Consider the following 14,299-nt stretch of genomic DNA (forward strand, 5'->3'; position numbering starts at 1 on the left):
CTGGGAGAAGGGAAATGCTGCCTTGGGTGAAGGTTTTTTTCTTTCTCCTCTTATGGAAAAGCTTTGTTCAGTTTGCCGATTCTGGAATCTGGCCGTATATCATGCTAGCTGGACTGGTCTCTGTTTTCTTTTAGATCATTCCAGATCCTCAAAAGAGCAGAACTGCTGGCACAAATAACATAAATGTTTTACAGTGTTTATATGATAGAGGTGCTGGAAATACCAGGAGAATATATGAAGGGAAGTAGGATTTGGAGTCATTTTTTTTTCCTCATTGATGTATCAAAGATGACATTTATGGAGCAACTTCTACTCACCTCTAGTTTTTAATTTAAAATTAAGATCTTACACTTCGAAGGACATAGAGGATTTATAACACTGGCAGTTAAAAAAAAAGGCTCTAATATAAAACAAATGAAAATGAAATGGAAATAATTGAAGGAGAATTGGAGGCCTCCCACCCTCTCTCCCTCATCAGTGGTCCTGAGGACCTCTGTTCCAGGTTTCTTGAAGTATGGGCCTCCATGAGTCACCTGGGGCAATTGTTAAAAATGCGGATTCCTGGGCCCTATCCCTCTGGTTTAGATTCTGGAAATGTACATTTTTTGAGATGAAGCAGCAGTGATTCAGATGTCCTTTAACACTTTCGGCTACAAGAGATCCCGTTGGACTGGAGTGGAACTAAGACATCTGTATTTTTAAAGAACACTCCAGGTAATTTTGATAATTAACCTAAAGTCTGCAAGCCATTGAACTATGCTACTCAGATTTGAAAACCACGGGCTTAAAATATCCCCCTAAATGTCATTCCCCAACAATTCAATAAACACTCATTGACACTCTGTGAACATCTTCTCCCAGGGACTTCAGAGGGCCTGGTGAAGTCACAGTTCTCAAAGATTTGCCTGTAGCACTTCCTTTGCATCCCTGATTTCGGTCCTGGAGAGATCATGAGAATGTCAAGCTTCAGGTGGTAGAAAGAAGTCTTTCTCTGAATATAAAAACTGGTGGCTTTTTAAATTTCATTCTTTGTGCTTTCCATATTTCCCATGTATTAAGCAATTTGAAACAGCAAAAACAATACATATTCCGGGAGAATAAACGTGATCAACACTTTTTACAAAGTGATTTGTAAATGCAGTCAGCTGGCTGTGACATGGGCTATAAAATTACCCCAGACAGGCCAGGCGCTACTAATTTCCTGCGTTTTTCCAGGGTCTTTTGTTGGGAGCTGACATTATGAAGACTTTCGTGGGGTTACGATCATCTTTACTTTTCTGCATGATTTTGGCTTTTTCTGAGCAAGAGTCAGGTACAGCACAGCGACTCTCGTGTTTTGTTGAAGGTGTAGAGGCTGCTGCGTCTTTTGTTGTGCGCTATTTTGAGTAGAAGTGACTTTGCCATTTTATTTTCCTGCCGTCTGTAGTGGTGTTGCTTCCTCCCTTTTGCTCTCTACATCCCCACCTGCCCAAAGCAAATTATTTATCTAGTTTATCCTCATGCTTGGGAAAGAGCCATTTTTTATTTTTGCTTTTAGATGTAGGTATTTTCCATGGCGCAGCTCTCCACCCCATTCACCCTAACTGGGGGAAAAGATTTCCCTGCTTAAAGTTTCAACTTCCTTTTCCACATCCCATGCTCATCTACTCATTATTCAGCCCCTATCTCTGGTCATCCCCTGTCCCCTTGGTTCTTATTTATTTATTTTAAAAAATTTTTATTGGAGTATAGTTGATTTACAATATTGTGTTAGTTTCAGGTGTACAGCAAAGTGAGTTATGCATATAAATATATCCATCCTTTTGTTTTTTATTAAAAGTTTTTTTAAACCAAGCTGACTGGTCCATTTTCTTTTCTTTTCTTTTCTTTTTTGTTTTTTATTTTTTTAATTTTTTTTTATTTTTTGGGGGGGCACACCAAGTTCAATCATCTGTTTTTATACGCATATCCCCGTATTCCCTCCCTCCCTTGACTCCCCCCCCACCCTCCCTCGAGTTCCCCCCACCTTCCCCAGTCCTCTAAGGCATCTTCCATCCTCGAGCTGAACTCCCTTTGTTATACAACAACTTCCCACTGGCTATCTATTTAACAGTTGGTAGTATATATGTGTCTGTGCTACTCTCTCGCTTTGTCTCAGCTTCCAATTATTTATCGGCTGTATTGGGTGTTCCGTTGTCATGTGTGGGCTTTCTCTAGCTGCAGCAAGTGGGGGCTACTTTTTGTTTCGGTGCACAGGCTTCTCATCCCAGTGGCTTCTCTTGATGCGGAGCTCCGGCTCTAGGCACACGGGCTTCAATACTTGTGGCTCATGGACTCTAGACCCCAGGCTCAGTAGTTGTGGCACATGGGTTTAGTTGCTTTGCAGCATGTGCGATCTTCCCAGATCAGGGATCAAATGCATGTCCTCTGTGTTTGCAGGTGGATTCTTAACCCCTGCGCCACCGGGGAAGTCCCTATCCACTCTTTAGATTCTTTTCCCATATAAGCCATTACAGAGTATTGAGTAGAGTTCCCTGTGTTATACAGTAGGTCCTTAATAGTTATCTGTTTTATATACAGTAGTGTGTATATATCAATCCCTATCTCCCAATTTATTCCTCCCCCACCCCTACCCCCTGGTAACCGTAAGTTTGTTTTCTACATCTGTAACTCGTTTAAGTGTTTGTGTGTTACTTCTAAATCAAGTCGAGTAAAGAAAGATCTTCATTTTTCTCTCCTTGTTTATATTTCCTAAGTCATAAAGTTATCTTCTATGTTTGAAATTTTTTTATACCATTTTTAAAGGTTACTTTCCATTTAATCAGTTATAAAATATTGGCTATATTCCCTGTGTTGTACAATACATTCTTGAGCCTATTTTATACCCAGTAAAATTCTTGAGCCTACTTGATACCTCCCACTCCCCCACCCCTGTAATACCACGCCCCGCTAACCACTAGTTTGTTCTCTATAACTGAATCTGTTCTTTTTTGTATATTCACTAGTTTGTTGTATTTTTTAGATTGCACATATAAGTGATATCATACAATATTTATTTCTCTGTCTTATTTCACTTAGCATAATGCCTTCCGAGTCCATTCATGTTTGCTGCAAATGGCAAAATTTCATTTTTTATGGCTGAGTAGTATTCCATTTTGTGTGTGTGTGTGTGTGTTACACACACACATACGCCCCATGTCTGTTGACGCACACTTACATTGCTTCCATGTCTTGGCAATTGTAAATAATGCTGCTATGAATATTGGGGTCCAGGTATCTTTTTGAATTAGTGTTTTATTTTTTTCGGTAACATCTGTTGTTTTATTTGCGACCCACTTTGTCTATGTGCCCTACCTGTGGCTTATTTTAGTCATTTTTTTCTCACCTAAACTATATATCTTTTTCTTTGTTAAAAAAGTCACTAAATAAGTTTACTCTCTATGCACTACTTTAAACATTTTGTTATTTCTAGTATTTCCTTATCATGAAAATACAGTGATGGATAGCTTTATTTGTAGGAATGCCTTTACATCTCTAAAAACTTCCTTAGGATATATTCCTTGTAGTGGAATTAATGGGGGCCCACAACGCTGGAAAATGATGTGATTTCACAGTCAGACTCACCAGATGTGAGTAGGCTTTAATCTAAGACTCTCTTCATTTTGCTTTATAGAAAGATACAGGGCAGGAGACACAGCAGGTACAGATCTCCATTTCCTTGGCAGATCCAGTAGCTGCTCAAATATATGGCTTCCTTTGTCCTTTCCCCCACAAAAGGTGTGTTTGGCTGCTTTAGAGGAGGGCCAGAAGCTACAGAGAAGACGCTGCTTTTGTGTCCCACCCATTGTTTACACTGGCTTCCGGTGTAGACCCAAGGCCGTCACACCAGCTTGAGACTCCCCCAAACTGGGGGCAGTCGCTCACAGCAAGTGAAGCAGAGACAGCATCCCACGTTTAGCTTAGGTCTGTAGTTTTGGTTATTTTTTTAAAATAAATTTATTTATTGGCTGTGTTGGGTCTTCATTACTGAGCACTGGCTTTCTGTAGTTGCAGAGATCGGGGGCTTCTCTTCGTTGAGGTGCTCAGGCTTCTCACTGTGGTGTCTTCTCTTGTTGCAGAGCATGGGCTCTAGGCACATGGGCTTCAGTAGTTGTGGCACATAGCCTCAATAGTTGTGGCACATGGGCTTAGTAACTCCGCAGCATGTGGGGTCTTCCCAGACCAGGCTTGAACCTGTGTTCCCTGCATTGGCAGGCAGATTTTTAACCACTGCACCACCAGGGAAGCCCAAGTCTGTAGTTTTTAAGGAAATGGTACTGGGTGAAGGAGATGGAGACTGTTCCCAAATAAGCCTGCAGATGATCTGACCAGAGGTTAATTTTCACTCACAACTGTTATGACTTCATCTGAACGATCACATATATATATATTTTTTTAATAAGAAGCTCAAATTTTCTTTCAGTCTCCTCTAGGACAAAAATTTCTATCTGAAACCTTCTCTTTTGGATTCTTTCAACAGTGTCCACAAGGTGTACTTCTTCTACGTTCCGGGCTGTGGTTCCACCGACTCTACTTGGTCAAGGCTACTTCTTGCATTCTGATGAAGTATCTCTGGGAACTGGTTGTCCTGTCACCAATGTAATTGAGAAGGGGTATGAGTTTAATTATCTTGTCACTGAGTGTGGGATTCAGAAAGAGGTAAGAGCTGTGACCATTTCAAAATAACAAACTACCCCCCATCTTACCTTGCAGTAGCCACTGTGCTTAGTCAGTGCAAGATGGTGCAGTCAAGGTCAAGGCCAAAGATGAAGAACCTGCTCATTTTTATGACACTTGAGTTTGGTACTTTTAGGATAGAAAGACCAATGGGACCCAGGAATTGGACTTGAAGAGCTCCTGGCCCATTGAGGAGAATACATTGCTGTATATTTCATTATGACTTTTCAAGCACTCATAAATCTTTAGTCCTTAGATCTCCTAAAGTCTAGAAATATTGAAAAGAAGGTATCACTCCCAATTTTCATATCAAGTAAAAGGGCTAACAATTTACCCCAGGTCATGCATCTATCCAACAGAGGAAGGGCTGAAGCTTAGCTATATCGATAAACTGAGATTTACATCCTTCTTTTGAAGAAGGAGGCGATGGGAAATTGTAGGTTGCAATGTACGTTAGAGAGAGAAAGCACCAGGGGGATTCGGAAGGAAAGATCTGAGCGTGTTTGATGGGAGGTGAATTTGCTAGAACTTTGATAGTTTTTACACCTGTCTGGGAATGAGTTTGGTTTATAATGGCCCTTTCTAACATATTCCTTGGAGCAGTTTGGCAAAGATTGTAATGTTTTGATCCTTGGTGGTAAGACCTTCTCTATTTTTCATTTTTCTTTGTGGTTATATGACTAGAGTGAAGTCAAGTCCAGGTGACTAGTCTAAGGTAATAGAACTAGGGAGCAGGAGAGTGGGAATGAACCTGGATTTTCTTTTTATTTTTTAACTTTTTATTTTATTTTGGAGCATAGCTGATTAACAATGTTGTGATAGTTTCAGGTGCACAGCAGAGTGACTCAGCCTTACACATATACATGTGTCCATTCTCCCTCAGAGTCCTCTCCCAGAACCTGGATCTTCTGACAGGAACTTTTCAAATGATTTAACATTGACCTTTGGTGGAGGATGAAAAAGTGGACTTTGCATTTAACATGCAGTGGTTTTACAACACAAATAAAAAAAAATATGCATAGAAACATTAAGTGGAGAATAACTATCTATTGAGAGGTGTGTGTGTGTGTGTATGTGATACAAACAATTCCAGTTCCTTTGTATACTGCATCACATCCACAAAACTTACTAATTCAACATCTTTTTGGAAGTTTGCATATTTCTAGTATCTTTTGCCTTTATGTACCTTTCCAATATTTCAAAGCATGACTTATTATGGACAAAAGAGAAAAAACTACAAAGGCTAAAGTGTTAATAGCCCACTTTTACAAAGTTTATACATTAAATAAAAGATACTAAGAGAGATTAGTTATAATAATAATATTATTATAAGGACAACAAACTGTGAAATGAAACGATCCGTCAGAGCTACAGATTTCTTTGAAGGTTATTTTCCCAGGGCATGAAAACCATTTTTTTTTAAAGCTTTCAAAGTGTTACAAGACACTTTTGAAATTATACTTCCAAGGATAGATTGGTGTGTGTGTGTGGAACAATTTGGTTAACAGTTTTGAAAATTCTCAGATTTCCAAGGTACACAAAAAACAATGTTGATGTTCTTATGAGTATTTTGGTTTAACGCCTATCAAGTCAGAGTCTTTGAATGAGTTGTATGACACAAAGGATCTCTCCCTTCGTGGCTTCATTTTTTTCTCAGATTTATTTTTATTTATTATGAGAAGTAACCCCTTATCAGATATATGATTTACAAATATTTTCTCCCACTCAGTAGGTTGCTTTTTGATTTTACTGATGACTTCTTTTGCTTTGCAGAAGCTTTTTAGTTTCATGTAGTTCACTTGTTTATTTTTACTTTTGCTGCCTTTGCTTTTGGAGTCAGATGCCCCTAAAACATTGTCAAGACCAATGTCAAGAAACATATTGCCAATGTTTTCTTCTAGGAGTTTTATGGTTTCAGGTCTTACATTCAAGTCTTTGATCTATTTTGAGTTAATTTTTTTATAAGGTGTAAGATAGTGGTCCAGGTTCATTCTTTTGCATGTGGCTGTCCAGATTTCCCAAAACGATTTATTGAAGAGACTGTCCTTTCCTATTGTGTATTCTTGGCTTCCTTGTCGTAAATTAATTGACCATATATGTAATGGTTTACATCTAGGCTCTCTCTATTCTGTTCGATTGGTCTATGTGTCACTTTGCCAGTATTTTGTTAAGGAATTTCGTGTCTACATTCATAAGGTGTACTGATCTGTAATTGTTTTTGTGATGTCTTTGGTTTTGGTATCAGAGTAATACTGGCTTCATAATACAATGAGTTGAGTAGTTTCATCCTCTTCTTTGGAGAGTTCATGAAACATTGGTACTAACTTTAAATGTTTGGTGGAATTCACCAGTGAAGCCATGTACACCTGGGCTTTTCTTTGTGGGTAGTGTTTAATTATTAATTCAGTCTCCTTACTTGTTCTAGGTCTATCCAGATTGAGCACATTCTGAGTTAAGTGAAATTAAGACCAGGATTTTGGGAAACTTCTAGAGAGCCCAAATAATGACAGTTCTCTGGGGATGGGCCTTTTAGGGAGCCCCAAACTGTTCTGTTCTCTTTGGGTTCTTGGTAGGCTGTTGGTTTTCATGGCAACTGTGGAGCTGGGGAGATAGGAATTGGCATAGAACAAGTTAGAATGTCACAAAGCTCATTGTTCTTACTGAGATTCCACCATTAGTCTTGAACACATCGCCCTTGAATGGTTGCAAACCTTAGGTTAATTTCTAGAATTTTGAAAAAGTTAAATTTGACAGTTTCTGCCGGTTTTCTTTTTTGTTTTTTTTGTATTTTGTTTTCTGGAGAAGTGAATTTTTGTTTTGTAATTGGAGTGTAGCTGATTTTCAATGTTAGTTTCTGGTGTACAGTAAAGTGATTCCGAGTATATATATTCTTTTCCATTATAGTTTATTGCAAGATATTGAATATAGTTCCCTGTGCTGTACAGTAGGACCTTGTGTGTCTATTTTATATGTAGTACTTTGTATCTGCTAATCCCGAACACCTAATTTATCCCTCCCCCATCTTTCCCCTCTGGCAACCATAAGTTTGTTTTCTGTGTCTGTGGGTCTATTTCTGTTTTGTAAATAAGTTTGTTTGTATCATTTTTTAGATTCCACACATAAGTGATAGCATATGATATTTGTCTTTCTCTGTCTGCCTTACTTCACTTTGTATGATAATCTCTAGGTCCACTGATGTTGCTGTAAATGGCAATGTTTCATTCTTGTTTTATGGCTGAGTAATAGTCCATTGTATCTATGTGCCACGTCTTCTTTACCCATTCATCTGTTGATGCACATTTAGGTTGCTTCCATGTCTCGGCTATTATAAATAGTGCTGCTATGAATATTGGGGTGCATGGATCGTTTCAAATTAGAATTTTCTCTGGATGTAGGCCCAAGAGTAGGATTGCTGGATCATATTGTAGCTCTATTTTCAGTTTTTAAAGGAACCGCCATGTTTTTCTCCATAGTGGCTGTACCAACTTACATTCGCACCAACAGTGTAAGAGGATTCCCTTTTGGAGAAGTGAGTTTTTGGTGATCTTTACTCTGCCATACTGGAAGTTACTATTGAATACATTTTTAATAAGAGAAGTAAGAGGCACATAATATTGATTTTCTATACCTCGTATACAACTGATAGACTTTTGACTAAAAGAACACATTGAATAGCGACATGTGTTATTAAATGTTATATTTCTATTAAATGTTCTTGGAAATATTTTATTTACATGAGAATATTGTATAAGTTAACAGGTTGAAAAATGGTAATCCAGTGTGACATTTTTAAAGTGAGTAATAGCAAAAGTATACACCCAAATGTGTTAGGATTATGGAAATTTTTATTTTGCCATAACAGTGTTTTTGAATGTCTCTGCAATAAACACTTAGAAGACAGAGAACTCCAATTATGGCTTTAAGTAAAAGTGCCTCTCTGTAATCTTTCTGGCAACCTAGGACTTAGCACTGTGGTGATGTTTGAAAGCCAGATCCCCAGAATAAAATTATTAAAGTAGAAGCTGTAGCCTTTGTTTTTAGCCTGGCCATTCATCATTTCAATTTCATGATTTCGGTCTCTACAAATGCTAACTGGTTACACCAATGATCCAGAGCCTGAGTTGGGGTTTTCTTAGGGGTCTCTGTGGAAACATTCTCTTCAGAATCTATGGGGAGAGACCTTAGGGTAAAGATCTTACATCTTGACTTGGTCTGTTTCTTATTCAAATTTGATTAAAACTCCTGTGTGACTGGTCAGAATGGCCATCATCAAAAAATCTAGAAACAATAAATGCTGGAGAGGGTGTGGAGGAAAGGGAACCCTCCTGTACTGTTGATGGGAATGTAAATTGATGTAGCCACAATGGAAAACAGTATGCAGGTTCCTTAAAAAACTAAAAATAGAATTACCATATGACCCAGCAATCCCCCTGAGAAAACCATAATCCATAAAGATACATGTACCACAATGTTCATTGCAGCATTATTTACAATTGCCAGGACAAGGAAGCAACCTAAATGCCCATCAACAGATGAATGGATAAAGAAGCTGTGGCACATATATACAATGGAATATTACTCAGCTATAAAAAGGAATGAAATTGAGTTATTTGTGTGGAGGTGGATGGACCTAGAGTCTGTCATACAGAGCGAAGTAAGCCAGAAAGATAAAAACAAATACTATGTGCTAACGCATATATATGGAATCTTAAAAAACGGTACTGATGAACCCAGTGACAGGGCAAGAATAAAGATGCAGATGCAGAGAACGGACTTGAGGACACAGAGTTGGGGGGGGGCAAAGGAGAAGCTGGGACGAAGTGAGAGAGTAGCATTGACATATATACACTACCAAATGTGAAACAGCTAGCTAGTGGGAAGCTGCTGCATAACACAGGGAGCTCAACTTGATGATGGGTGATGGCTTAGAGGGCTGGGATAGGGAGGGTGGGAAGGCGTTGTGGGAGGGAGGGGACATGGGGATATATGTATAAGTACAGCTGATTCACTTTGTTGTACCGCAGAAACTGGCACAGCAGTGTAAAACAATTATACTCCAATAAAGAGCTTAAAAAAAAAACCAACTCCTGTGTGATACTTCAATTAAAAAGGTCTTTTTTGTCCCATTAGGTTTTCTCCCATGGAGTGATTTTTTATTCAGTTCTCTACTGCAACATTATGCACAAAGGAGTCACTGGGAAAATTCCTTTAAGGTGTATGGTTTTCAGGTGAGTGTCATGGGCCAGCTGGTTCCCAGTTTACTTTCTATGAACTACCTGTTCAAAGTAAAATGTTTAGGAAATGAAGCTCAGTGCAGTTTGAGTCCTGGAATGGTTGGTGGGTGCAGTCCCTCAGTCCAGGGAAATACTTATCTGTGTCATTTGGTCCTTGCAGATGCTCTGCCCGGATCACCTTGGATTGACCTCACCATTTCTGTGTGCCCCTCCCCTTGCTTCTGTGCAGTTTGGCCTTTACTGACCCCAACTGGGCCTGGAAGTTTGTAAAATTTCCCCAGCCCCTATGATTGAGTGGCATTTGAAAAGCTTGGCTGTATTGCCTGATTCAAGGACAAGCTATGAGACAGGAATTGACTTGCTCTCTTGCAGGTTCTGCTGAGGCTAGGACTTTGACCAGTTATCTTCATCTCCCTTTTCTGTTTCCCTCTTTGCCTTATTGGGAGCCCTTCTGTGATAAGTCTCCTGTATATAGTTGTGGCGCACGGGCTTAGTTGCTCCGCCGCATGTGGGATCTACCTGGAGCAGGGATCGAACCCGTGTCCCCTGCATTGGCAGGTGGATTCTTAACCACTGCGCCACCTAGGAAGCCCCCGTCCCCTGTATATAAATCTCTTTGTCAGATTCTGCTTTGGGGGAGCGCTACAAAGAGAGTAAAATGGGTTAATAGAGCTCAAAGGTTGATGTGCTCAAGATCATGTAGTTAGGAAACGGCTTAAGTCAGAACCTAAACACACATAGCTGCCTGTGATGGTCTGGAGATGCTTGGAAAAATAGGAATGGTGGACAGAGCACTCACTGTCCACTCTTTAAGGCCAAACATTTAGAAGAAATTAAATCCTGACTTCAGTTTATAATTCTTTATTCTATACAAGACATAATGTTTTCTAATTTTGGTTACTTACATAATAAATCCTGTGCACCCGAATGGGTATAAATGGATGGAAAAAGGTTTTCTTCTAAAAAAAAAATTGGGTGGGTGCTTGTTTAATACAGATACCATGACCTTATGGCTTTTGGGAAAATGTCCTAAATTTTTTTATACTTTGAGGATCAATGAAACAACCCTTTTAGCGTTCTAGTATTTTATGAATGGAAAATTTAAAAGATCTAGGGCTCTTACTTTATACTAATGAGAGCTGTCTTTGGCTAACTTCTTAGTAAGGCTATCAGAGCTAACCTTCTCTGTACTGGGGAATAGATTCTCCAACAGTGGGTCATTGGGAGGGGGAGGGGGATCCTTAATAGTGTTATTCTACCTCTCCCTCCCCCCAGAATCAATGTTGTTGCAAATGTCAGAATTTTATTCTTTTTTATGGCTAAAATGCCATTGTATACACACACACACACACACACACACCCTCACACACACCCATCTTCTTTATCCGTTCATTGGTTGATGGGGGGACTCTAAAAAGCAAAACAAACAGATCCACAAAGACAGAGAAAAGTAGTGGATACCAAAGGGGAGAGGGAGGGGAAGGGGCAAAATACGTGAGGGTGATTAAGAGGTACAAGCTACAAGGGATAACGTAATTTACAAGGTTGTAATGTGCAGCATAGGAAAATAGTCAATATTTTATAACAACTTTGTATGGAGTATAATCTATAAAAATATGCAATTTTTAATAGAGTGACTCTGTACGCCTGAAACTAATATAATATTGTAAGTCAATTACACTTCAATAAAATTAAAAAAAAATCAAGTCAGGGCAGCGTGGTGGTGGTCTTGAAGTTAAAACTGTTAAAGTAGGGCGGACAGCAACGAGCTGAGCCAAAATGAGACTCAAGGATTTAGTTTTAAGTTTAACCTGATGGGCAGATTTTCTCTTCTTTAAAACCTGTAGCTTATCGTTTTTGGATACCACTCCAAGCACTATCAACAACAATCTTACAAAGTTCAAAAATGGTATTCCCTCTGCCAGTTCTTATCCTCCCTGGAGCTTATCCAACCCTTGCCTGTTTGGACTGCCTTGGATTCCATACTTCCAACACTCCTCGGTGAGAATCCTTAGAATAGGCAGTAGGTGCTGGGGTTGATATAAGGAAAGAAAAGGCTCAAAGCTCTGCTAATGAGTGTTTTTGTTTTTGTTTTTTGGGGGGTTTTGTTTTAAATGGTGTCTAAGTGATGTCTTACATTAATTACAGTCATGTTTGGGAAAAAAATGCTAGTTCCATGTGCTTATATATATTCTGGTCTTACTGATAAATCTTTCCTCACCCAAGTTATCATGTCAGATTAACTAAATCGTTAGTCTGGTTTAAACATAATCTGATAAGCAAACCATTCACTTTAAATAGCACTCAGTTACTGGGATAAAAGTTGTCAAGTGTCTCAGTCTCCTCAGCTCTTCCCTCTGACCCCTGGCATATAGTAGATGCTCAGTATTCAGTGGTCAGAGTGTTAGCCAATGTGTTTTCTGTACCAAGTGTGTCAGCAGCTACGTTGTAGCTGTTTATTAACTCCCTGTCTTTTTCTTCTGCAGGTAAATACATCCCATCAGTCACTTCCAGTTAAAATGCCTCATTCTTTAGTTCATGAGAGCGCAAACGTGGCTCCATCCTAGATTATTCTGTGGCAATCTTGATAACTCTGTTGCTATAGCATTCTTTAATTTTAAAACCAATCATTATAGATTTTGGAACTTTTCTGTGCCACATCCTGAGAGGTCATTTAGAAATTAGCCTAATGCTTTATATGTTTTTAAAAAGTTTTCCTTTTAAACAAGTGGCAACGTAGCCCTTGAATATCCTCTTCTGATAAGATGTCTGTGTATAATTTTTATGGAGAGATGATTTTACAAATAAAACATGTTGTGTCTTTGTGGCTATACTTCTCAGTGCTTGACTAATACCTCAAAATAGGGCCTAAGCTGGGAGGTTGGTATGGAAGGGTTATTGTCACCACATAGCTGTTAGTAGCGTTCAGTAAACCACTCACAGAAGTACTGCTAGTTTATGTCTGGTAATGCATTCAAATTCTTTTAGTTTAACTTTTTTTATAAAATAAATTTATTTATTTTATTTTTATTTATCAGCTGTGTTGGGTCATTGTTACTGTGTGCAGGCTTTCTCTAGTTGAACCGAGTAGGGGATACTCTTTGTTGTGGTGCACAGGCATCTCACTGTGGTGGCTTCTCTTGTTGCAGAGCATGGGCTGTAGGCACGTGTGCTTCAGTAGTTGTGGCATGTGGGCTCATTAGTTATGGCTCACGGGCTCTAGAGCGCAGGCTCAATAGTTGTGGCACACCAGCTTAATTGCTCTGTGGCATATGGGATCTTCCCGGACCAGGGCTCAAACCCATATCCCCTGCGTTGGCAGGCAGATTCTTAACCAGTGTGCCCACCAGGGAAGCCCCTAGTTTACCTTCTTATGTTGAGGGAAGATAAAGTTGGAAAAAATAAAGTTGACAAAGGACTTTCAGAAACATGAGTGAGTGTGCTACCTGTCACCTAATTAAGCACACCTTCCCACCAGGAACCCTGCTCAATATGAGCTATTGTATTACTGTGATCCTCTTGAACCAGTCTTGAGCTTTGAAGCCTTATCACTGAGCCTGAATCCATGCAGATTACATGCCACTTAATAGCTGTGTGACTCAGGCAGGTTATTTAATTCCTCCATGTATCACTTGATCATCTGTAAAATGGGAGGAAAATAATATCTACCTCCTAGGACAGCTTTAATGACTAAATGAATGAATTTATGGAAAACTTTGAGAGCAACATATTCAAACTTTAACTCCTATGTATCAGAAACAACGAATAAGCCATAGGTCTGTCAATTTAATACTATTAGAAATGAGCTGCAGAGTATTTCTAGTATGACATCACTTACAAAGTTTTTAAAATATACAAATGTGCTATATTTGTAAAACTAATGCTATCTGTATATACACATTTAGTAAAAGTGTAAAACCATGCATGGGAATGATGGTTACTATCTCAGGAGAGAGAAGGAGAATTGCATTAAGTAGGGGTACGTGGTAGGGGGTCTCCACTGTAATGTTTTATTTCTAAAATATATCTGAAACAAACATATAAAATGTTAAAATATGTTACAGATGAGTGGTGGGCATATGAATGTATATTCTTTAATCTTCTGGTTGTTTGAAAAGTTCTTTTTTTTTTTTTTCTTGTAAATTACACCTTGAATATAGTGCCTGAATAACATTGACTTGCATAAGTCTGTACTTTTACCAAGTGTTCTTTACCAAGTTCATTTTCCAAATAAGAGAAAGCCTAAGAGGTAGAACTGCCAAATTCACTTTGCTGGCAAGAAGCAAAGTCAGATCTAAATGGTGTCTTTTATACCCTAATTTCCCATGAATGTTATTAATATTGGCAGATGCAGGCAGTACTATTGTTCA

The 14,299-nt window shown here is 38.9% G+C and overlaps 1 protein-coding gene across 1 annotated transcript; it reads left to right on the forward strand.

Moving 5' to 3' along the window:
- The first annotated feature begins 1,239 nt into the window (after positions 1-1,239).
- On the forward strand, positions 1,240-12,496 carry OOSP3 (oocyte secreted protein family member 3). The gene is made up of 5 exons (XM_057727123.1): positions 1,240-1,312; positions 4,499-4,677; positions 9,826-9,923; positions 11,777-11,930; positions 12,416-12,496. The coding sequence occupies exons 1-5, from the start codon at positions 1,240-1,242 to the stop codon at positions 12,494-12,496; spliced, it is 585 nt and encodes a 194-aa protein (XP_057583106.1).
- The last annotated feature ends 1,803 nt before the right edge of the window (positions 12,497-14,299 follow it).

This window comes from Hippopotamus amphibius, chromosome 3 (assembly GCF_030028045.1).
Source record: "Hippopotamus amphibius kiboko isolate mHipAmp2 chromosome 3, mHipAmp2.hap2, whole genome shotgun sequence".
NCBI classification, from domain to species: Eukaryota; Metazoa; Chordata; class Mammalia; order Artiodactyla; family Hippopotamidae; genus Hippopotamus; species Hippopotamus amphibius.